The 24,232-nt window shown below is 42.0% G+C and overlaps 1 protein-coding gene and 1 non-coding gene across 3 annotated transcripts; both read right to left on the reverse strand.

The window, feature by feature from the left end:
* Positions 1 to 859: 859 nt before the first annotated feature.
* On the reverse strand, positions 860 to 14,620 carry LOC132400759 (large ribosomal subunit protein uL5-like). Of its 2 annotated transcripts, none has more exons than XM_059982086.1 (6): positions 14,491 to 14,620; positions 12,190 to 12,331; positions 9,160 to 9,266; positions 4,597 to 4,728; positions 2,848 to 2,958; positions 860 to 934 (listed from the first exon to the last, which is right to left on the reverse strand). In XM_059982086.1, the coding sequence occupies exons 1-6, from the start codon at positions 14,494 to 14,496 to the stop codon at positions 905 to 907; spliced, it is 528 nt and encodes a 175-aa protein (XP_059838069.1). In that variant the 5' UTR covers positions 14,497 to 14,620; the 3' UTR covers positions 860 to 904. The 2 variants fall into 2 exon arrangements, with proteins under 2 accessions (XP_059838069.1, XP_059838068.1); XM_059982085.1 differs by having other exon boundaries at positions 12,190 to 12,334.
* On the reverse strand, positions 11,577 to 11,656 carry LOC132401427 (small nucleolar RNA SNORD35). Its single transcript, XR_009514582.1, has one exon. It is a non-coding gene; the product is annotated as a small nucleolar RNA SNORD35 (small nucleolar RNA).
* Positions 14,621 to 24,232: the final 9,612 nt, after the last annotated feature.

A 24,232-nucleotide genomic window follows, 5' to 3' on the forward strand; every position in this document is an offset into this window, starting at 1 on the left:
ATGAGAGCTGGTGACCCCATGAGAGCTGATTGTCATCAGAAAGTCTTGGGATCAATACTAAAGCCCTAAGGTCAATTGTAAGTCAAAGCCCAGGTCTACAAGTCAGAAGTCCACTGGGGAAGTTGGAGACCTGGTGTGGATGGGAGAGGAAAAGGGTCTCGTTTTGCTGCTCTTTAGTTGTGTTGAGCAGTTGATATTCACTGGTTACAAACTGAAAACAACGCATTTCACTGAAACTGAAGTTTTGATGTACGTGACAAATGAGTCTGAATCTTATACTGTATTATTCTGTTCCCAAGTGTGGCTCAAGCTCAGTTCCTGCACTCTATAGATACAAGAGAAATTGCATATGTGTGGAGGAACACATTGGTCAAATCTTCTGGCTGGCAGGCAAAAAATGCTAACAATGCTTCTGAAAAATCATAGTTCAGTTGGAAAACCATGCATCCAGTTTTTTTTCGTTATTGTCTCATGTTTGCTCAATGCTTCTGACTAGCAAAAAACAGGAATGAACTGATTAATTTAATAAACATTAAAAAATAAATTAAATAACCAAAATTTTTACTGCAGTATAACAAATAGAGAAGGAATTTCTTTAGCCAGAGGATGTGAATCTATGTAATTTGTCAACACAGATGGCTGTGGAGGTCATGTCACTGGGCCTATTTAAGGTGGAGTTCGATGTTCTTGATTAGGGGTTAAAGGTTACAGGGAGACGGCCGGAGTATAGGGTTGAAGAAAAAAAGCAGCTGTGATTGAATGGCGGAGTGGGCTTGAATGGCCTATTTTTTTCCTTTATGGCTTCAGTAATTTTACCCTGTAATGTATACTATGCCAATTTGAAAAACACAGACATCAGTAATAGATAATTTGACTTTATTGCATGTTTCACACGCTCTTCAAATTATTTTCCAGGCAGGAGGATACCATCGTACTGGAAGACAAAAGAAACCAGGTATTAGTCAAATAGAGGATAAAGCAGTTGAGCTGAGCACCTGAAAACAAATTGCTACGCGTGCATTCTCAACATACAGTGGAAAGTTTAGCAGGTCCAGCAGTATTTTTTAAAGTGTTTCAGGTCTGAGGTTCTTTCCAAAGATTCTGCCTAACCTGCTGAAAATTTCCAGCAGCTTTGTTTTCATTTCAGTTCACCAAAAATGCTTTGATTGTCAACATACCCAGCCTTGCCTAAATGCAACCTACTCTAAAATTCAAGGCATCGCCCTTAATGTAGAGCAATGAATTCCAACCTTTTTAAATGGACCCCAGGTTGGGATTCCCCCCCCCCCCCATATAGAGGCTAACTTAGGACAGATGTTCTCCTGTGATACTTTAAAAGCTCCAAATGAAGTACAAATGACAACTTTGGAAACACAAATTCAATATACTTGATGCAAAATACAGAATGTCATATCTTTCTATCCCTCAATAAACCTCACTCTTTGAATGTCTAAAGCAAATCACTTTGAGAGAAGTGAAAGCTGCCAAACATGTTAGATAAAAGAGACAATAAGGCTGAGTAGTTACAAAGATATTAGTATTTCATAGCTGACCAGCAAAGCCTAATTCATAAGCAACCTATTTAAAAAGAAAATTGCCACTTTTTGAACTGATAGGGGGCAAAGCCTGTTCATTTAGAATTGACACTCCACTCTCACAACCTCCTCAAATCTCGATTAACGGCGGTCCCTTTTAACTAACTTAGTGATAGGGCACTACAGCAAAGAAACAGGCCCCTCAACCTATCTATCCAATGACATTATTCTGCCTAGTCCCATCAAGCCACACCTGGACCATAGCCCTCCACTCTCCCATCCATGTACCTACCCAAACTTCTCTTAAATACCACAATTAAACCCACTGGTACCTCGTTCCATACTCTCACATCCCTTTGAGTAAAGAAGCTCCCCCAGCTTCTCCTCAAATAGTTCACCTTTCACTCTTAGCCTATTATGTATGGATTGTTTTCTCTGGAGCGGCAGAGGCCGAGGAGAGATCTGATAGAAGATTGAGGCATAGATAGAGCAAACAGATAGTATCTTCTCCCCAGGTTGAAATGTCTAGTATCAGAGGCATACATTTAAGATGAGAGAGAGTAATTTCAAGAGTTGAGAGAGGCAAGTTTTTATTAAACAGAGTGGTGGGTGCCTGGAATGCACTACCTGAGGTAGCGGTAGAGGCAGATTGCTGTATTTTTCTATCTTCTTACACTTATGTTTATCCATCTATACCCTATCAAATGCCTACAAGTTATAAAACCTTCCATGCATCAAACCCTGAATTTTGTTTGAGGACCAACATCCACATCCGCAGAGGGGTCAGAAACCAGAATCTAAAGAGCTTGCCTAACATGTTTTTTTAAAAGGAGGATGTAGAGAGGCTTCAGGTTGAAATGCAAGTAACTTGGCATGGGCAAGGAAAAGCTGAGGCCATCCAAGTGGATAGAAAAAGTAGAAAGTAGAATGTTTGAAAGGTGTTGGGCATTCACAAGAACTTGGATACCGTGCTTGTTGTTGACAGAGATGATACATTTCACTGTACATTTTGATGTACTTACATGATAACTAACGCTGACAAATCTGTTAAAGTAGATATCCATTGAATTTAAGCCAGTTTATAGAGCAAATGCACTCCCCAGTAATGCTTCCTGTCAACAACCCCCAACAGGAAAAGTTAGGGGTCTATCACTCAACCAAACCGCACCTTATGGTTTGGTAAGAAAGAGGTACTCGAGGGAATGCCAGGCTGATAGGCATTAGGAATAAACTTATCCTCAAGGGACTGTGATTTAACTAACAAACTAGCACGAGGAAAAGGGACCAAGGCAGCCCCATTCCTTCTGCTTACCTTCTGCTGAAACCACCTCATTGATTCTTCTTTGGTAATTTTGTGCTTTGAACCAATGCGTCCTCTTTTGATCTTTTTATCTGAAATACTGTAGCCAGGTCGTCCCATGACCTAAAATGTGAAAAAAAGTCAGTCTGAGGCCAGTTATACTCCACATTAGCAATTGTCATAAACTGTGACACTTTGGCCCAAAGATTTCCCTGTAATATTCGGAGCTGATCAGTGTGTTACATTTACTTGTCATCTCAACTCCCCCATCATGATTTAAGGTAATGGTGAGAGTGTGGCGACCCATTTCCTGGCACATCCGAACCGACTCACAATTAGATAGCCTACGGGGGTTTGCGAGCACAGAGCTTTGGAGCCTCTGCGCCACGGGGGGCAGGTTGAGGGAGGCTTAAAAGTGAGGCTGAAGATTTCGAATAAAGTTTTTTCCTTCGACTGCAGTTACCGACTCCGTGTCGTAATTTTAGCGCTGCTTGTAGCACACCGCTACAAGAGCAACACACAAAAATGCTAGAGGGAGTCAGCAAGTCAGGCAGCATCTATGGAGAGGAATGAATTGATATTTCAGGTTAAGACTCGAGAGTGGGGTCAACTTACAAAATGCCAGCGATGGTGGATGTGGGTTTGGTTTAACACATAGGAGAAATTTTGATATGTACATAAATGGGAGAGGTAGGAAAGGCCACTGTCCAGGTACAGGATAGGACTAAGCAGAATAATAGTTTGGCATGGACTAAATGGGCTGAAGGACCGGTTTCTCTCTTGTGGTGCTCTAAGACTAGAGTGTTGTTGAAGCTGCACTCCACCAGACAAGTGACAGAATCCTATCTACTTGTTTGGTTGAGTTCAGCTTCAACAACACTTCAAGAAAGTTGACTCCACTCACACCATCACTGCTATGCAGTAGCAGCAGTTTGCACTGTCTGCGGGATGTACTGCAGCAGATCAACAAGGCAGCTCCTTATAGGGCAGCATTCTACTATACAGCCTCTACCAAATGGAAGGACGAAGGTTGCAAAACCAGGGAGACCACTCTGACTTGGAAACCTATCGCCATTCCTTCGCTGTCATGGGCCAAAATCCAGACCCCTACCCCCAAACAGCATTGAGAATATACCCACACCAAAAAGATCTGTATTTCAAGAAAGCAGCTCACTGCCACCTTCTTGACAGCAACTAGTGTCAGGCAATAAATGCCGACTCAGCTTGTGAAGCCCATGTTACTTTAATTTTTTAAAAAGAAATTAATATTACATTTGATATTAAGAACCAAAATGTGTTATCTATATGGAACTAGACTGATCAAAGGTTATCTTGATTCTTTGCTGCAAGATTAAAGTGCAAGTTATTGTAAATTTTTCATTCAGGAATAGGATCAGAATCAGATTTATCACTAATGTGAAATTTGTGACTTCAACGTAGTAGCAGTATAATGCAATACAAAACTGCAAACTTTTAATATAAAAAAAAGTACAAAACGAGAACAAGTTTGTAGCATTCAGAAATCTGATGGCAGAGGTGAAGCTGTTCCTAAAATGTTGAATGTGTCATCAGGCTCCAGTATCTTTTCCGATGGTATTAATAAAATTAAAGATGGCATGTCCCTAAATGTTTGATACTATTTGCATCATTAGTCTTTAGTAGGGCTCAATTGACAAATTAACAAATTGTTAAGTGCTCCCTTATACTGCATCTCCTCAGTACATTGTAAGACAGTGACTTTAGACCACAGCATTCACTTACCACATAGAAATCCAAACCATAAATTCCGATGCTAGGATCGTATTTGATGCCCAGATCAATGTGTTCCTGGATCCCAAAGCCAAAGTTCCCTGTGTTACAGAAGTTACTTTTCCTCAATTCATACTCCCGCACCTACAAAAAAAACAATGTAGATCCATGTGTTTGCACTGAATTGTCACTGATCATGGCATGCATATAATCACCAGTATACATTTACAACTCAAAAGCCAGGCCAGTGAGCACTTTTGGCACAAAATTATGTGGGATAGGATGAACTTTTGCAGGCTCCACATCCTGCCCCCCCCCCCCCCCCAAATCAGGGTTAGGTGAGAGTAGAACCAAAGTTCATAAGTTTAGGCTGAAAGGTGAAATATTTAAGGAAATTCGAAGGGCAGCTTCTTCACCGAAGAGGGTGGTGCTCTCAATATTACATCTTATTTTTCATGATTTGGCTTCTGTCACACATTGCTTTTTTGTCAGGCTTCATGTATAGTTTTTCATAAATTCTGTCTTATACAGCAGTATGCAAAAGTTTGGGCACTGCTGGTCAACATTTCTGTTAATGTGAATAGCTAAGTGAGTAAACGATGACCTGATTTCCAAAAGGCATAAAATTAAAGATGACACATTTCTTTAACATTTTAAGCAAGATTACATTTTTATTTCCATCTTTTACAGTTTCAAAATAACAAAAAAGGAAAAGGGCCCAAAGTTTGGACACCCTGCATGGTCAATACTTAGTAACACCCCCTTTGGCAAGTATCACAGCTTCTAAACGCTTTCTGTAGCCAGCTAAAAGTCTTTCAATTCTTGTTTGGGGATCTTTGCCCATTCTTCCTTGTAAAAGGCTCCTAATTCTGTGAGATTCTTGAGCTGTCTTGCATGCACTGCTCTCTTGAGGTCTATCCACAGATTTTTTGATGTTTAGGCTGGGGGACTGTGAGGGCCATAGCAAAACCTCCAGCTTGTGCCTCTTGTGGCGGTCCATTGTGGATTTTGAGGTGTGTTGTTAGGATCATTATCCTGTTGTAGAAGCCATCCTCTTTTCATCTTCAGCTTGCTTCCCCCCCCCCCCCCCAGTGTGATGTTTGCTTCCAGAATTTGTTAGTGAATTGCATTCATTCTTCCCTCTACCAGTGAAATGTTCCCCGTGCCACTGGCTGCAACACAAGCCCAAAGCATGATCGATCCACTCCCGTGTTTAACAGTTGGAGAGGTGATCTTTTCATGAAATTCTGCACCCTTTTTTCTCCAAACATACATGTGCTCATTATGACCAAAAAGTTCTATTTTAACTTGATCAGTACCCAGGACTTGTTTCCAAAATGCAGCAGGCTCCTTTGGATGTTACTTTGCAAACTTCTAACGCTGAATTTTGTGGTGAGGATGCAGAAAAGGTTTTCTTATGACTTTTCTGTGAAGGTCATATGTGCAGGTGTCACTGCACAATAGAACAGTGCATCACCACTCCAGAGTCTGCTAAATCTTCCTGAACGTCTTTTGCAGTCAAATGGGAGTTTTGATTTGCCTTTCTAGCAATCCTACGAGCAGTTCTCTCAGAAAGTTTTCTTGGTCTTCTAGACCTCAATTTGACCTCCACCATGTTAACTGCCATTTCTTAATTACATTACAAACTGAGGCAACGGCTACCTGAAAACGCTTTGCTTTGTGGGCATCATTTATTTTAATTTTCAGAGTGCTAGGCAACTGCTTAGAGGAGCTCATGGCTGCTAATTGTTGGGACAAGGTTTGAGGAGGGAGAGTATTTATAAAGCTTTGAAATTTGTATCACCTGGCCTTTCCTAATGATGACTGTGAATAAGCCATAGTCCTAACAAGCTGATTAAGGTCTGAGACCTTGGTAAAAGTTATCTGAGAGCTCAAATCTCTTGGGGTGCCCAAACTTTAGCATGGTGCTCTTTTCCTTTTTTTCTACTTTAAAATAGTACAAAACAAAAATAATACACTAATCTTGCTTAAAATGTTGAAAAGAATGTTTCATCTTTAACTTTTGGAGATCAGTTCATCTTCTACTCACTTAACTATTCACGATAACAGAAATTTTGACCAGAGGTACCCGAACTGTTGCATGCCACTGTACTTATTTTCCAGTAAATGCCAGCAAGAAAATGTTATATGGTAACATATGTGTTCTTTGATAATAAATTTATTTTGACTGTAGAGTGTGGAATGAGCAGCCAGTGGGTTCATTTGTAACATTTAAGAGAAGGTACATGGATGAAGGGGTTTGAAGGGCTATGTTCTGGGTGTGGTTAGATGGGACTGGGTAGACCAGATAAGCATGGACTGCCTAAGCCAGAAGTCCTACTCCTACACTGTGGAACACGAGCCAATGCTAACAGATCAAAGAACTATATCAAATATCACTGTGCTATTCCAATATCCCACTTTTTCCCCCAAGATCAAAAACATAAACCATTTGGTATCTGCTTATTCAGCAGAGAATTCCATAGATTACCACCCTGCGGGGTAAAACACTAGCTCACTATTTCAAAGGAATTACTGGTTACCCATCTCTAATGTACTCACAACAGTAAAATTAACAAGTGAAAGGATAATTATGTACTAAATGCATACCACCAGGTTCAAGGACAGTTACATCCCTCCTATCATTTCATTCTTGAACCAACCAGCAAAACCCTAATCATAGTATAGCAACACTTTGATAACTTCACAGTAAACTGGACTTAATTTATGGTCTTTATGTCATGTTATTTATTTAAAGATACAGCATGGTCACCCAGCAACTCATCTATTTAGTCCCAGTCTAATCACAGGACAATTTACAATGCCCAATTAAACTACATTGTTGGAGCACGCAAGGAAACTGGAGCAGCTAGAGGAAACAGATTTGCTCACACGGAGGACGTACGAACTCCTTATGGATGGCCCTGGAAATCAACTGTAAAAATGTCACACTAACTCTAACGCTACCATGGTGCCCTTGTGTCCTTTCTTGTGAAAATTGTTTACAAAGTGTTTTTCTTGTGAATGCTGCCTGTCTGATGCTTGTGCCTGTGACACTGCTGCAAGTTTTTCACTGCACCTGTCAACTTTTGTCTTTTAGAGGCTGACCCAGATGAGGACTACTTGGCTCAATTCACTGCAGTACAAATACAGGCCCTTCAGACCAATGCTCAACATGGTGCCCACCCAACTAGTTCCAATTTCCTAAATTCAAACCAACCTCTGCATGACAAAGCAGCACCACAGATTCTTTTCAAATCTTTCCCTTCTCACCCTAAACATATGCCCCTCATTTATTTTTATTTGGAGATACATTATGGTATCAGGCTCTTCTGGTCCAATGACCACTCCACCAATTACCTACTAAGCAGCATGTCTTTGGAACATCAGCGGAAACAGGAGCACCCGGAGGAAACTTACAAGAACAAGACAGTGGCAGAGTTGAATCTTGGTTACCAGTACTCGGAAATATTTAAAATTATGAGATAAATAGATAAAATGAATGGTAGCAGTAATTTCAGCAGGAGAGTCCAAAATTAAGGGGCCATATTCCATAAATATTAGGCTTTTAATACAATTTGGCAATGCATTATTTTTTTCACTTTGATAGCAAAACAATTACAGTAGATCACAATATAAAAGGCACATTCCAAGGTTCAAAGGTCAAGTGTACAATCCTGGAATTCTTTTTCTGCACAAACATCCACAAAAACAGAAGTGCCCCAAAGAATGAACAGTTAAATGCGAGAACCCCAAAGCCCACCAGCTCCCCCCTCCCATGTGTAAGCAGCCACAAACAACAATATCCCCCCCCCCCACTGGCAAATAAAAAGCAAGCACTGGCACCGCCACCGAGCACTGAAGCGTGAGCAAAGCAATAGCAAAGAGACAGACTCGCAGTTACCACAGACTTCGCGTTTCATCTGACATTTGGCATACCACAGGGTCTCTCTTTCCCTAATAAGGGAGAGGGAGGCATCTCCATTTTCCCAGCAAGCGGGAAGCATAACAAACAACTTGCTGGTTTACGACATTAAAAGTCCATTACGTCAGTTTTGTCAAGCTGTGTACCTGAAGATTGCAAAGATTCCGGGTCTTCGGGCACACAACAGTAGATTTAGTTTATTAAACAAAACCTGTTTATTTCACAGCACAAGATAATCTGCAGATGCTGGAAATCCAGAGCAACTAACAAAATGCAGGAGGAACTCAGCAGTCCAGCATCTATGGAGAGCAAAAAACAGTCACTTTTGGCCCATAGTCAACCCCGATGAATGTTCTCGGGCCAAAATGTTGACAGGTTATTCCTCTCCAAAGATGCTGACTGACCTGGTTAGTTTCTCCAACATTTTTGTGTGTTGTACATTGCAGTTAACAGAAGACACTCACTCATCTTGTAACAGACCTGCAGAGCTTTGTGTCTCACACCATGGTGGTAGGATAGAAAGGACTGCATTAAAAAAACAGAACTGGGTGTCACACGACAATGAACACACAATCAAATTGTGTGTAGACCTGATCACTACTCTGGTCAATTTAAACTCAAACTGGGTTCCAGGTTCAGATATGACTCACCTTCAGACCCTTCTCTAAAATTTCTTCAGCTTTGGCCCCGCGAATTGTGCAGTGAACAGCAATCTTCTCATTTCTTCGAATGCCGAAGGACCGCACCGTGTAGCGAGCTGTTGGAGAAGATAACAAGATTGGTTATTTGTTGCTACTGAAGTCTTCAACATACTCAGTTTCAACACAAATCAATTTCAAAAATTAAAACATTAGATTTAAGCACTAGAAATAAGTCAATAAACTCCATGAAGAATGCAAAACAAAAAATTTCCTCAAGGAAAATAACTGAGTGACAAGTGAGAATCGCTTCATTTTAACTTCGATACATCTATTAAAGCAGAGTTCCAACACTGATTTGCATTTCCAGGATTACTGTATTCACAGCCCAAAAATAAACTATTCAGCTTTCTATCCACAGCCTTGCCGGGAGGGGTTCTGCAGTTATTTGACCAGGAGCAGAATTAGTTCATTCTGCCATCGAGTCTTCCCCACCATTCCATCAGGGCTGATTTATTATCCCTCTCAACCCCATTCTCCTGGCTTCTCCCCCATTACCTTTGACGCCCTGACTTAGCAATAACCTACCAATCTCCACTTTAGAAATACCCATCGACTTGACCTGCCTGCAGTCGCTTGTGGCAATGAATTTCACAGATTCCCCACCATCTAGCTAATGAAATCGCTTTTCATCTCTGTTTTAAAGGGACTTTCTTGTATTCTGAGACAGTGCCCTCTGGTCCTAGTCACTCATTAAAGGAAACATCTGCACTTCCACTCTATCTAGGGCTTTCAAAATTCAATAGATTTCAATGCGATCCTCCCTTAAGTCTTCTAAACTCCAGTGAATACAGGCACAGAGGCATCATATGTTAACCCTATCATTCCCTGGATCATTACCCTTTCAGGCTGTGATTTGCAAAACCCCAAATACCAGGAAACTCCTTTCACTTTTCTCCTTTATTCTTTATCCCAATTTTGGCCCAATATAAATCCCAACCATTCGGACAGTCGGTGCCCCACTTTACTCTTGACTCATCTTTTTTTCTCCAGTCCTCAAAGGTCTCGGCCCAAAATGTCAACTATTTTCCACAGACGCTGCCTGGCCTGCTGAGATCCTTCTGCATTTTGCATGTTGCTTAACCTATTAATATGCATGTCTTTGGGATGTGGGAGGAAACCTACATGGTCACAGGAAGAACTTACAAACTCAGAGGCAGGAAGGATTCGGCATGTTTTTGTACATGGGAAGTCATGGCCAACCTTTTTAGTTTTCTTATGAAGTAACCAGAAAGGCGATGAGGGCAGTGCAGTAGGTACTGTCTACTGTAGACTTTAGCAAAGCTTTTTTTTACAAATTCTCCCATGATTGGTTGATCTGGAAGGTTAGACCTCACAGCATCAAGGGAGAGCTACCTAGGTGTATTCAAAATTGGCTTAGAGGTAGGAAGCTGAATGTGGTGGCTGAAGGATGTTTCCTGGAACGGAGACTGATGACTACGGGTGTGCCGCAGGGATCAGTGTCGGGGCCCTTGTTATTCATGTAAATGACTGGGATGCAAATACAGATTTGTGTAGGTTTACCAGGACGCTGTCTGGAGAGGGCGTGCTATAACAAGGTTTTCTCTGAAGCAGTGCTGGCTGAAGAGAGATCTGAGAGCAGTTTATTAGATGATGAGAGGCACAGACAGACAATATTTTTTTTACAAGGGTCAAAATCTCTCATACCTGAGGGTATGCTTTAAGGTGAGAGGGGGTAATTTCAAAGAAAATGTGAGGAAGTTTTTTTTACAGAGTAGTGGGTGCCTGGATGGTGGTGGTAAAGGTAGAAACATTAAAGCATTTTAAGAGACGTTTAGATAAGACACATGAACGTGAGGGTATGGACTTGTGGAGGCAGAAGAGATTAGTCAACCATTAGATTATTAATTTAATTAGTTTGGCACAACATTGTGGGCTAAAGAGTCCATTCTTGCACTATGAGGCATAAACTGAAGTGCCTGTATTGTACAGCAGCATCCTATGTTGGTTCTGTATTATTCATTGCCATCCTTCTGCAACTTAATCTTCAGTCCAGACAAAATAATCTATCAGTCTCCTGGTCACATTCATCCATACTACTTTAAACCCAAATATTTCATTATATAAAATTGTCCCCATGTTTCATTCTGAGTTAGAAATCTTGCAGCAACGATGACACCAAGTCAATTATCACAGTACATATGCTACCATATACTAACTTGAAATTCAATGGAAAATAAATAATGGAATTTATGAAAGTTATACTCACAACCAAAAGTATAAAAGACAAACTGCAAATAACAAATAAGTACTGAGAACCTGCATTGTAGATTCATTTAAAGTGAATCTATAGGTTGTGGAACCAATCTCACTCATTGTATTAAACCAACCTAGCCAACAATCCCTGTCCAGAGTAATCAGTTATTGCTATTAAGCAGTTTCATCACATTTGTTATGAAGACCATCGTGAGTAAAAACATCATTTTAACTCTGGACAGGAAACAATGTCAAGGATTCCATATCAGTTCAGAACCGGACAGAGAGAGTTTTTGAAAATAGTATAAATCTTACCTGCAAAAGTACATTCTGCTATTGTACAAACATATAACAAAAAGAGCCCTGACCATACTTTAGTTTGCCAAATTAATTCCACTTATGTGAAGTGATTGTACTTCACTTGTCACATCTTCTACACTTCCAGAAGATATCTCTGCAACTTGGACCTAAATATGGTTAACTTTGCTACAGACAGTCCTAAGCTGGGCTGCAAAAGAAAGAGGACTGGACATGGGGCTAGCAAGCCTATCCCATAAAAACCAGAGCTACAGAAGCACCAACATAAGCTCCAAAAGTCTCACTCCTGGGAGACAAAGGACCCTTGCCAACAGAACCAAAACACCTTTGGCCCAGCAGAGGACTCTGACGGCACTAAACCTGATGGCCTTATTAAAACCCACTGCTTGATTTTGTTCAAGGACATCCAATCCAGATGGGAGAAGATATGTAGCCAGAAACACTAACCTTTTGAAAACACTGGGGTCTGGCCAGTGAGTTGCTCCAGCACTTTAGCAGCTCTGGTGAGTCTGTCACCACTTTCACCTACGCAGATGTTCAGACATAGTTTCCTAATGCGGAGTTCACGCATAGGGTTTTCCTTCTTTTCCTTCTTAAAAAAAACAAAATTAAAAATTTCACATATATAGTACATAACATCAAGATCTTTTTATTCCAGTTTCCTCACTGAGTCAAGACATTCAAACCAGTATTAACCAAATAGATATCAATGTCTCTTACAAGCATACCTCTAGACCATTCTTGATCTAGATGTTCCAAAAATGAGTACCATAGTTGAATGCAAAACTGTATAGTGGAAGTTTTCCAGGACTATCCTAGGTTGATAATATGGGCATGTGAAAAAACCTGTGATTTACAAATAAAACCAAGTTGAATTGTAATTTCATTAGTGTCTGAAAATGACATTAAATAACATAAGTACACACTGACCCTGGGGAAAGAGTACCTTACTAATGGGCATCTCTACACAGAGACAAGTTCCCTATTTTAACATTCGGAAGTATGATGTGCATGCACATGTTCATTCTTATGTGCTTTTGCAACACTGTGGAGGCATGGTATTGTGATTTGATATAAATTCAGACTAAGTAGTGTTTGAACTGGAACCTCTTAATTACCCGGGGATTATTTCCACCTGGAGATTGATGTTCAACAGGACATAACCACCATCCTTACTTGAACTGTGATGGGACCACCTAAATTCACACAACTCATGGGAAAAGTAGTCTTAAAACACACTTCCTTAGTGCTACATTGGAGGTTTTGCCCATGCAAAGGTGGCGAATTTCAGCACAAGGAGTGGAAAATGAGTAAGAAAGATCAGCTGATTTTATATTCTTTGAAACAATCAGCCCGAAATCCACCAAATTACAACTATGACATTAACAACTACCAAGTAAACCACGGGAGATGGGAGGATGAAATCCCACAATGTCATTGGCCAGAAATGACCACACACTGTCCTTGGCAAACACTTGCACTTCCCATGTTCCCACAAGGAACACTGCCAGAAATCGGGACCATAGATGCTGTCATGTAACCATGTGGACTGAACTGAACCCTCCAGTCACATTACTGATACAGTGTGGAAATTGGCCCTTCAGCCCAAGTGCCTCTACATTTTCCATCTGTGGACCTGGCCAAGTGTCTTTTAAAATCACCCACCTTTACCACTTCCTCTGGCAGCTTATTCCACACACCCACCATGCACTGTGCTGTCCCTCAAGCCTACTTTAAAACTTTGTTCTCATCTTAAAATAACAACTTCTAAGAGCATAAAACAGGAGCAGAATTGGGCCTCTTGGCCCATCACATTTGTTTTAACAATCAATCATGGCTAAGTTTTATTAACTCCATTCTCCTGTATTCTCCCAGTAACTTAATCCCTTTACCAATCAAAACAAGACTGCAGATGCTGGAAATCTACAGTGATACATATAATCATTTCCCTCCACTAATGCTGCCTAATCCATTGAGTTGCTCTATCATTTTATCCAATTAATCTCTGCCTCAAATACAAGTGACCTGGCCTTCACAACTGTATGTGCCAATGCATTCCAGATTCACCATCCCTGGCCAAAGAAATCCCTTCTAATCTCAGTTTTAAAGCATGCCTCTCTATTCTGAGATTGTGCCCTTGGATGTTAAGAGTCCTACTAACAGAAATATTTTCTGCAAATCCAGTCTATTTGGGCCTGTCAATATCTGGTAGATTTCAATCCCCCCATCAGAAAGGATAGTTTGAAATCCTCCAGGGATACAGACTGAGCATCACCGTATCTATCCACATAAGAATTTAACAAACCTTTTATAATCTCACCCCTCAGCCTCCTGCTCTCCAGGGGCATCTCTCAGCCTGGTCAACCTCAGTAGCCCCTTTAATGGATCATCTCTTTGCTGAAACGGAATGCCACCCACTTTTAGGGGATATTAAGGAATAAGGGGCTGAGACTGAATGTACTAAGCTGCGTATTTAGTTTTTGCTTGCTCCTCGTCACCTTTCCTGCTCCAGAGAACGTCGATACACTGAGTGCCCCATCTCCACCCTCTGGCCTCCTGGCCCTATCCATCCGGTCCCTTCTCGGGACGAGAACTGGACTCCAGGCCGCGAACAGCCTCGGGCCGCAAAATACACAACCAGTCGCACTCCTAACCCTCCGGCACAGCTTTCTACCCCAGTTCCCAGCCGCCGTAGCGGCGGATGGCACCAGATTACAGTAGGATCCCGGCCGCTGCTATGATACACACCGCCATTGCTGCAGGACCTCAGCCGCCAAAGGACGAACAGACTGCCGGGAACCGCTATCCACGCCCCTCCCAGGTCTGCTCCAATTCCAGCAGAGTGGTCTGGCCCTGGCCGCCAATCGTAGCCTCGTTCCCGACCCATGCTACCCAGTCATGTTTCCTGGCTCACCCACCAATCATACTTCTAGTGGGGAGACAGCTAACCAATCCTCAGCAGGTTTCTGACTCATAGCCACCAATCACAGACTAGTTTACAAGTCCCACTAACCAATCCCCGTCAGTTGGAAAAGCAAGAGCAGCCAAACCGCTGGTTGCTTTTGCACATGTCCCAGCCCAGCTGCTCAGTTCCTAAGGCTCAGTAAACAATCCCAACCTGGTTTCACTGGCCTCATCCACCAATTAGGTCCAGCTGTTCATGTCTCAGCCACCAATCCCAGTCCAGCACCCTAGCCCCAGCAACTCAAAAGAACAAGAGATGTTTCAGATCAACACATACAACGCACAAGACAGACTCTTCTCTTTATCTATAACCCCATGAGCCTCCGCATCCGGCACCTCATTCTCCACAACTTCTGCCATCTTCAATGAACTGGATGAGGAAGTGGAGGGATGGGTTAGTAAATTTGCTGGTGACACAAAGGTTGGAGATGTTGTGGATAGTGTGGAGGGCTGTCAGAGCGGGATAGGATTGATAGGATGCAAAACTGGGTTGTGAAGTAGCAGACGGAGTGATCAGTGGGGGATTACTCTGCTAGCAGAGAGGGGCAGACTGCCTTTTTATTGCTGATGGGATTGCTCTGCTGCCGGAGAGAGAAAGACCTGTTGCTGTGCCCAGAGAATGTTGCTCAGCATTTCTGCATTTTGGATATGGATTTGGACTATAGACTTTTGTTCAGTCTTGCAGTTTTTTATATTCTGTGTTTTTCACCCGATCTTTCCTTTTTTTTAGTGTGCTGGATGCCGAGGCTCATGGGTGATAGGTGTGGACACGAGGAACACTATCCTTGTTCAGGCAGCAGGAAGATGAGTGAGGGCAGATGTCTGGGAAATGTAAGTGATGTGGGTGAGGGCAGCATCCATGGTGGAAGACTATCCTGTTCTTTGAAGAAGGAGAACATCTCTGATGTTCTGGAAAAGAAAGATTCATCCTGGAAACAGATGTGGCAGCAATGAAAGAACTGAGAAAAGGGAGGGAAGAGGTATAGTGAAGATATCTATAAGAATCTGTACATTGATAAAAAAAATATTGGTAGACAATTTGTTCCCAGAGATGGAAACAGAGAGATTGAGAAAAGAGAGGGAGGTCTCAGAAATGGACCAAGTGAATTTAAGGGCAGGGTGGAAGCTGGAAGCAAAGTTGATGGAATTGATGAGCTCAGCATGGGTGCATAAAGCAACACCAATGCAGTCATCAGTGTCGTCCAGAAAGAGTTGGGGAGCATTATCAGGGAAGTTTCAGAACGTGGACTGTTCCACGCAGCCAAGGAAAAGGCAGGCAAAGCTGGGGTCCACAAGGGTACACATTACTACAACTTTGGTTTGAAGAAAGTAGATGGGCCGAAGGAGAAATTATTGAGGGTGAGGACCAGTTCTGCCAGACGGAGGAGGGTGGTGGTGGAGGGGAACTGGTCAGGTCTATTGTCCAGAAAGAAGTGGAGAACTTTAAGACCTTCTTGATGAGGGAGTGAATAGTATAGTGATTGGACATGCAAGGTGAAACTGAGATGACCAGGACTAGAGAACTGGAAGCTGTTGAAAAGATGGAGAGCATGTGAAGTGTCATGGATATAGGTGGGAAGGGACTGAACCAAGGCCTCAGCTAGATAGAAGTCAGTCACCACACAATAAAAGCACTTCCTTTGTCTGTGGGTTTGATGGTGAGGTTGGGATTGGTGCAGACAGAGTGGAGGGCAGTATGTTCAGAGGGAGTAAGGGTCAAGGAGGAGAGAGGAGCGCTGACCTCAAGCTGGTTGATGTGTCATCAGCAGTTAGAGATGAGAAGATCGAGAGCAGGGTGTCCAAGAAGAGGAGGGGTCATCGGTGCAAGGTAGGGAGTCCTTGCCAAAGAAGTAGGCATGGAGACAGAGGTGATGGAAAAAGAGATCAGCATCGGTGTGGGTGCAGAACTCACTGGGGTGTGGGCAAATGGGATCAAAGTTAAGGCCCTTGCTGAGAACAGAACATTCCACCTCCGAGAGGGAAGTTCAGAGGGAATGGTGAAGACACGGCAGGGAATAAAGCTGGGTTCAGAGCAGGGTAGAGAGTTAGAAGAATCAGAGGAGAGGAGAGAGTTGGGATGTTCAGGGAAGTTTGGGTGGAAGGAAAATTGAGGCTCTGAGGAATGAAGAGGTGATAAGGGAACCTGAGAGACCTTGGACAGAGGAGTAGTGGTGTGAGGGGAACGCAGGGGCTCAGCTGCAGTGAAAAAGATCTGGAGGTGGAGGCAGCTGAGGTCGGTGCTGGAGCCGGAGCTGGAGGTCATGAAGGCATATGGAGTCACTGGAACTCGAGGTGGTGATTGTGGGACTCATGGTCTAGAGCAGTAACTCTGGAGGTGGCTCTGGAACCCAGGATACCCTGCGGCTTCACCAGCACACACGTGGTAAGGATGGTTGTGTCCCTGACAGCCAGAACTTACAATCCTTCCAAGGCATTAATGTTGATAAATGTAACTTAACAACCAGAAACTGCTGAGGCTCAAAAGTCAGACTTCAATTTTCTTTCTTTATTTAGAGACAGTGCAGAATCGGCCCATTTTGGCCCAATGAACTACTGTGCCCACCTCATAATAGTTCCATTCACCCATTTAACACTATTCTAATCAGAGGAGAGTTTATGATGACCAATTAACCTGCTAACCCATGTGTCTTTGGAAGGTGGAGGAAGCTGTAATTCCTGGAAACCCATGCAGTTCATGGGGGGAGCCCATGAACTCTTTATTGATGGGACTGGAGATGAATGCTGAATTTCAGAATGCCCCAAACTGTAATAGTATCTCTCTAACTGCTACACTACTGTGCCACCATACAGTAAATTGGGTCAATGATTCAACTTGACCAGGGTAATCAAGAATAGGTAGCTGGCCTCAAAGAGTTAACGTAGAACAGTGCTAAAGCAGGAACTTATCAACTCTGAAATAAATAGAACATAGAACAATACAACACAGCATGGGACCTTCAGCCAACAATGTTGTACCAGCCCATATAAACCTACCCCATGATCAATCTAACCTCTCCTTCCTTGTGCAGCCCATAATCTAGTTTAGTCTTTTAATCATCCCTCTGCCACCATCTTTGCATGCACTGCTCTGTGTAAAAAAACCTTCCTCTAAACTTTCCTCCACTCACATTAAACAAATGTCCTCTAGTATTGGCTATTGCCTCCCTGGTAAAAGAGGCACTGGCTGTCTATTCTATCTATCCCTCTCATAATCTTATGCACCTCAGGTCTCCTCTCATCCTTCATCGCTCTGAAGAGAGAAGCTGTAGCTCACATAGCCTTTACTCTAATCCAAGAGGCATCCTGGTAAGCCTTTTCTGCTTGTTTCCTAAAGCTTCCACTTTCTTCTTATAATGAGGTGGCCCGAACTGAGAATACTACTCCAATTAGGCTGTAACTAGAGTTTTATAATGCTGCAACATTACTTAGAGGCTCTTGAACTTAATTTATCAACTTGATTGTGAAGTTACCAGAGAGACACTGAAGCTGATATAGAAATCTTTATTCAGTGCAACAACCAGGTATCTTTCTGGAGACACTCTCAGTAGAAGGTCACAAACCCAAAGGTACGTCACATTTTTATACCCTTAAGATCAAAGGTAACAGTAGCTGATATGATACAATTTCAGTAGTTACAACGACATTGTTTCCTTTAATATTTTGGGTTGACAATACTTTCTTTGAATTGTATTTCCAAAGTGAGAGACACATCTGAATGTTCAAAAGCCTTTGTCACAAAGTAATTCATACAAATAGTCTAAAACCCTTTGGGGAAACAAATCCTAGACACCCAAAATGAATGTTGTCAGGACTGTTTTGTACACAAAAACTATTGGTGTGCTAAGTAACAACATCTGTTTTGTCTGCCATCTCAGGTCTCAGTCACAATGGTGTAAGTAACTTGGCCATGTCGCCTGGTTTGATGTGAGCCAATTAACACAACACCATTGTTTTAGCATTTGGCTCTTGCATATACAGTCTTTGTCTGTGGAGCAACCTGCGTTTTAACATTCAATTTATTGCTTGCAATCTCCAAATAAACTGAAGACTATCTGCAAGTTTCCTGAACTTACTTACATTTACAATAATAACTGATGACTGATTCTTGTTTGAATTAATATCTGTGATATTCACATACTTTCTGCCTGTTACATTGCTGGTGTTTAGGGCAGCAATGAAGGTCCTCCATCCTTGGTGGTGTTGGGCTTCCTTCATTGTGTCAGTACCATCCTTTGCATCCTGGCAGTCATGCAAAACCCAGGAATACTGTCACACTCAGATGTAGAAGGATTTCTCATTGCTGTTTCTGTAACAATTTTGCTTTATGAGTCAGGGTTGTTAGCCCTGAGCTGTACACTCGAACCTGGAGGATTGGTGGACCCCTATTGACCCCTATTGGCATTAATGGATCTGGGGATGAGAGGGTGAACAGCTTTAAGTTCCTCAGTATACACATCACCAAGGACCTCACTTGGTCAGTACATACCAGCTGTGTGGTGAAAAAGCACAACAGCACCTCTTTCACCTCAGAAGGTTGAAGAAGGTTGGCATGAGTCCCCAATTTCTAGGTACTTTTGACAGGGGCACAGCTGAGAGCATCCTGACTGGCTGTATCACTGCCTGGTATGGGAACTGTACTGCCCTCAATCGCAGGACTCTGCAGAGAGTGGTGTGGACAGGCCAGCACATCAGTGGATGTGAACTTACCGCTATTCAGGACATTTTCAGTGACAGGTGCATAAAAAGGGCCCGAAGGATCACTGGAGACCCAAGTCACCCCAACCACAAACTATTCCAGCTGCTACTATCCGGGAAACAGTACGGCAGCACTAAATCCAGGACCAACAGGCTCCGGGACAGCTTCTCCCACCTGGCCATCAGACTGATTAATTCACACTGACTCAATTGTATTTCTAAGCTATATTGACTGTTTTGTTGTACATGTTACTGTACGTATTATTTATTATGAATTACTATAATTTGCTCATTGCACATTCAGATGAAGATGTAACGTAAAGGTTCCTACTCCTCATGTATATGAAGGATGTAAGAAATAAAGTCAATTCAATTCAATGCAGTTCAATTCAATTCAATTCACTCTTCATCTAGCCTCTACCTATTGACCTGTTTGTAACAGGTGATCCTACCAGGAGCCAAAGCAAAAAGCACAGACTCCAGCCAACCAAACTGTCTGGGTCATTGAGGCACACAAGCCTTCAAACCACAACAACGTTGTGGCCCTCTTGGAGGGTGATACTTACATAACTCCAGAATACTGTCTAACAAGCCTTGTTAACCTCTTTATCAACTTATGTAGCAACATTGGGGGAATCTATGAACTTGGACCCCAAGATCCCTCTCTTCCTCCATACTGCTAAGAATCCTGCCATCAATGTTGTTTGTTTAATATTTCAGTAATATTGTAAATATATTGTTTGATTAAGCATTGTTTTTTGTTTAAATAATTAATTATGAATTATATGTAAAAATATGTGCTTGGTGTACATCATCACGCCACCATGTCAAACATGCGTGCCTCGCTTAAAGTAAAACCGAACATATACAAATTATCTCCCAGCTCCCTTGTTTGGAGTTACCAAACATAACAGTGGTGACAAGAACATTTTAAACAAACCTGAAATGGCTACCGACCTGTTGAATCATAGTGGGAAACGTTTGAGTAAATAAAAAAGTACAACACATGCTTCTTCAGGAAGAGGAGAAGACGTCTGAGTTTTAAGAAAGGCAGGAAACGGATAAATTCATGGGTTCATAAACAGTGAGTACTGGGTGATAAAAATCATAAATTAAGATAAAAGCAGAAATGACCTGCTATATCAGGAAAAGAGCCACACATGATTGCACAAGAGATAACTGAATTACATACTGAACTGACTGAGCAGTATTTTAAAGCAAATGAAATAGCCGATAAGAAAGGAGTACCAATTTTGCTGAGTATATTGGATTTAAAGACATGCAATTTTCTTAGAAGTGTGACAGCTTCAATCAAACCAGTGTAAATGAGCATAGCTGATATTGTGAAAGAAATACAGGAACATTTAGAACCGAAACCGTTGTTGATTCCGGAATGCTTAGGGTTTTTGGAATCAAAAAGAAGGGGAGTACATTTTATTGTACATGCTGATGCACTGAGAGTTCACTTAGTTTGTGGAATCTTGCAAGAAAGCATTCAAAAACGGTTCCTAACTGATGCATAATTTACATCGAAAAGAACAGTTGAAAGACCTGTATCAATGGAAACAGCAGACAGAGACGCAATTGTGTTGCAGTCAGGAATGAAAATGAGTGCAAACAAAATTGCAAAGTCTAAACATAAAGTGGCCTGTTGCGGCAGGGGCTCACATACACCTGGCCAACGCAGACTTAAAATTGAAACTTACAGAAAATGCAACAACGTAGGACACTTACAGAAAGCATGCTGGGGCAGACAACAGTAAATGGATTGCTCAGGGACAAGGAAAAGCTAAAAAATCAAGTTGCAGTTTCAAAGAGAGCACTTATCTGCAAGCTGTTCATGAGAAGTCTGATAATGATGAGAGTGACACAGGACTGGCCTTGAGATTTACAATGTGAAATCTGAGAAGTCACGAGAAATATGGCTTACACAAGAAGTGAACAGCAAATTAATTAAAATGGAATTGGATATTGATTTAGCTGTTTCAATCATTCCACAAAGTGAGTTTGTACAGCATTTCAAAGGTACTGATCTGAAGCTTGGTGATATCCAACTAAGAACTTATACCAGAGAAAAGATACTAAAACTCCCGTGGGAATGATACTCGTAACGTTACAACAACCAACAAGCTACATTGGGATGTCTACAATAGATATAGGCAGCATGGAGTAAAGGAATTGCTCGAGGAATATAAAGAATGTAAAAGGAATCTTAAGAAAGAGATTAGAAAAGCTAAAAGAAGATACGAGGTTGGTTTGGCAAATAAGGTGAAAGTAAATCTGAAAGGTTTCTACAGTTATATTAAAAGCAAGAGGATAGTGAGGAATAAAATTGGCCCCTTAGAGAATCAGAGTGGTCAGCTATGTGTGGAACCGAAGGAGATGGGAGAGATTTTGAATGATTTCTTCTCTTCGGTATTCACTAAGGAGAAGGATATTGAATTGTCTAAGGTGTGGGAAACAAGTAAGGAAGTTATGGAACCTATGACAATTAAAGAGGTGGAGGTACTGGCACTTTTAAGAAATTTAAAAGTGGATAAATCTCCGGGTCCTGACAGGATATTCCCCAGGACCTTGAGGGAAGTTTGTGTAGAAATAGCAGGAGCTCTGAGGGAGATCTTTAATATGTCATTAGAAACGGGGATTGTGCCAGAGGACTGGCGTATTGCTCATGTGGTTCCAGTGTTTAAAAAGGGTTCTAGAAGGAAGCCTAGCAATTATAGACCTGTCAGTTTGACATCAGTGGTGGGTAAATTAATGGAAAGTATTCTTAGAGATAGTATTTATAATTATCTGGATAGACGGGATCTGATTAGAAGTAGCCAGCATGGATTTGTGCGTGGAAGGTCATGTTTGACAAACCTTATTGAATTTTTTGAAGGAGTTACGAGGAATGTTGACGAGGGTAAGGCAGTGGATGTAGTCTATATGGACTTCAGCAAAGCCTTTGACAAAGTTCCACATGGAAGGTTAGTTAAGAAGGTTCAGTCGTTAGGTATTAATGCTGGAGTAATAAAATGGATTCAACAGTGGCTAGATGGGAGATGCCAGAGAGTAGTGGTGGATAATTGTTTATCGGAATGGAGGCTGGTGACTAGCGGGGTGCCTCAGGGATCTGTTTTGGGCCCAATGTTGTTTGTAATATACATAAATGATCTGGATGATGGGGTGGTAAATTGGATTAGTAAGTATGCCGATGATACTAAGGTAGGAGGTGTTGTGGATAATGAGGTGGATTTTCAAAGCTTGCAGGGAGATTTATGCCAGTTAGAAGAATGGGCTGAACGTTGGCAGATGGAGTTTAATGCTGAGAAGTGTGAGGTTCTACATTTTGGCAGGAATAATCCAAATAGAACATACAGAGTAAATGGTAGGGCAGTGAGGAATGCAGAGGAACAGAGAAATCTAGGAATAACTGTGCATAGTTCCCTGAAAGTGGAGTCTCATGTAGATAGGGTGGTGAAGAGGGCTTTTGGAACGCTGGCCTTTATAAATCAAAGCATTGAGTACAGAAGTTGGGATGTAATGCTAAAGTTGTACAAGGCATTGGTAAGGCCAAATTTGGAATATTTTGTGCAGTTCTGGTCACTGAATTATAGGAAAGATATCAATAAATTAGAGAGAGTGCAGAGACGATTTACTAGGATGTTACCTGGGTTTCAGCAATTAAGTTACAGAGAAAGGTTGAACAAGTTAGGTCTCTATTCATTGGAGCGTAGAAGGTTGAAGGGGGATTTGATCGAGGTATTTAAAATTTTGAGAGGGATAGATAGAGTTGACGTGAACAGGCTGTTTCCATTGAGAGTAGGGGAGATTCAAACTAGAGGTCATGATTTGAGAGTTAGGGGGCAGAAGTTTAAGGGAAACACGAGGGGGTATTTCTTTACTCAAAGAGTGATAGCTGTGTGGAATGAGCTTCCTGTAGAAGTAGTAGAGGCCAGTTCAGTTGTGTCATTTAAGGTAAAATTGGATAGGTATATGGACAGGAAAGGAGTGGAGGGTTATGGGCTGAGTGCGGGTAGGTGGGACTAGGTGAGATTAAGGGTTCGGCACGGACTTTGGAGGGCCAAGATGGCCTGTTTCCTTCCGTGCTGTGATTGTTATATGGTTATATGTGGTAAAAACAAAAGGGCCAGCACTGTGTCATGTGGTTGGTGACCCCTGGCCTATCAAGAGCACATTAAAGTTGATGATGCTGTATTCTACTCGCTGAACAGCGCCTACTCTCATCTGGATAAGCAGGGCAGCACTGTGATGATCATGTTTTTTGATTTCTCAATTGCCTTCAATACCATACAGCCCTCATTGCTGGGGGAGAAGTTTCATTCACTGTAGTTGGCACTTCCATTGTATCCTAGATAATGGGCTACCTGATAGGGAGATCACAGTTTGTGCCGCTTCAGAGCAGTGTGTTAGACATGTTATAAGGAGCATTGGGGTCCCACAGGGGACTGTATTGGCTCCCTTTCTTTACTTGGGAGTTTAGATCCGTTACTGAGTCATGTCATCTGCAGAAATTCCCTGATGACTCTTCAATAGTTGGGTGTATAAAGGGAGGATTGGAAGTTGGATACAGGGCTCTAGTGGTGGACTTTGTCAAATGGTGCGAGATTAATCATCTGCAGCTAAACATTAGTAAGACAAAGGAGACAGTGCGGGACTTTAGGAAGACTAAGCCTGCACTGCTGTCTGTTACTATTGATGGAGAGGTCATGGATGCAGTGAGGACCTGCAAGTACCTGGGGTGCACCTGGATGACAAACTTGAGTGAAGCACCAACACAGAGGCTGAGTACAAGAAGGGCCAGAGTTGCCTCTACTTCCAGAGGAGT

The sequence above is a fragment of the Hypanus sabinus genome, chromosome 10 (assembly GCF_030144855.1).
Source record: "Hypanus sabinus isolate sHypSab1 chromosome 10, sHypSab1.hap1, whole genome shotgun sequence".
NCBI lineage: Eukaryota > Metazoa > Chordata > Chondrichthyes > Myliobatiformes > Dasyatidae > Hypanus > Hypanus sabinus.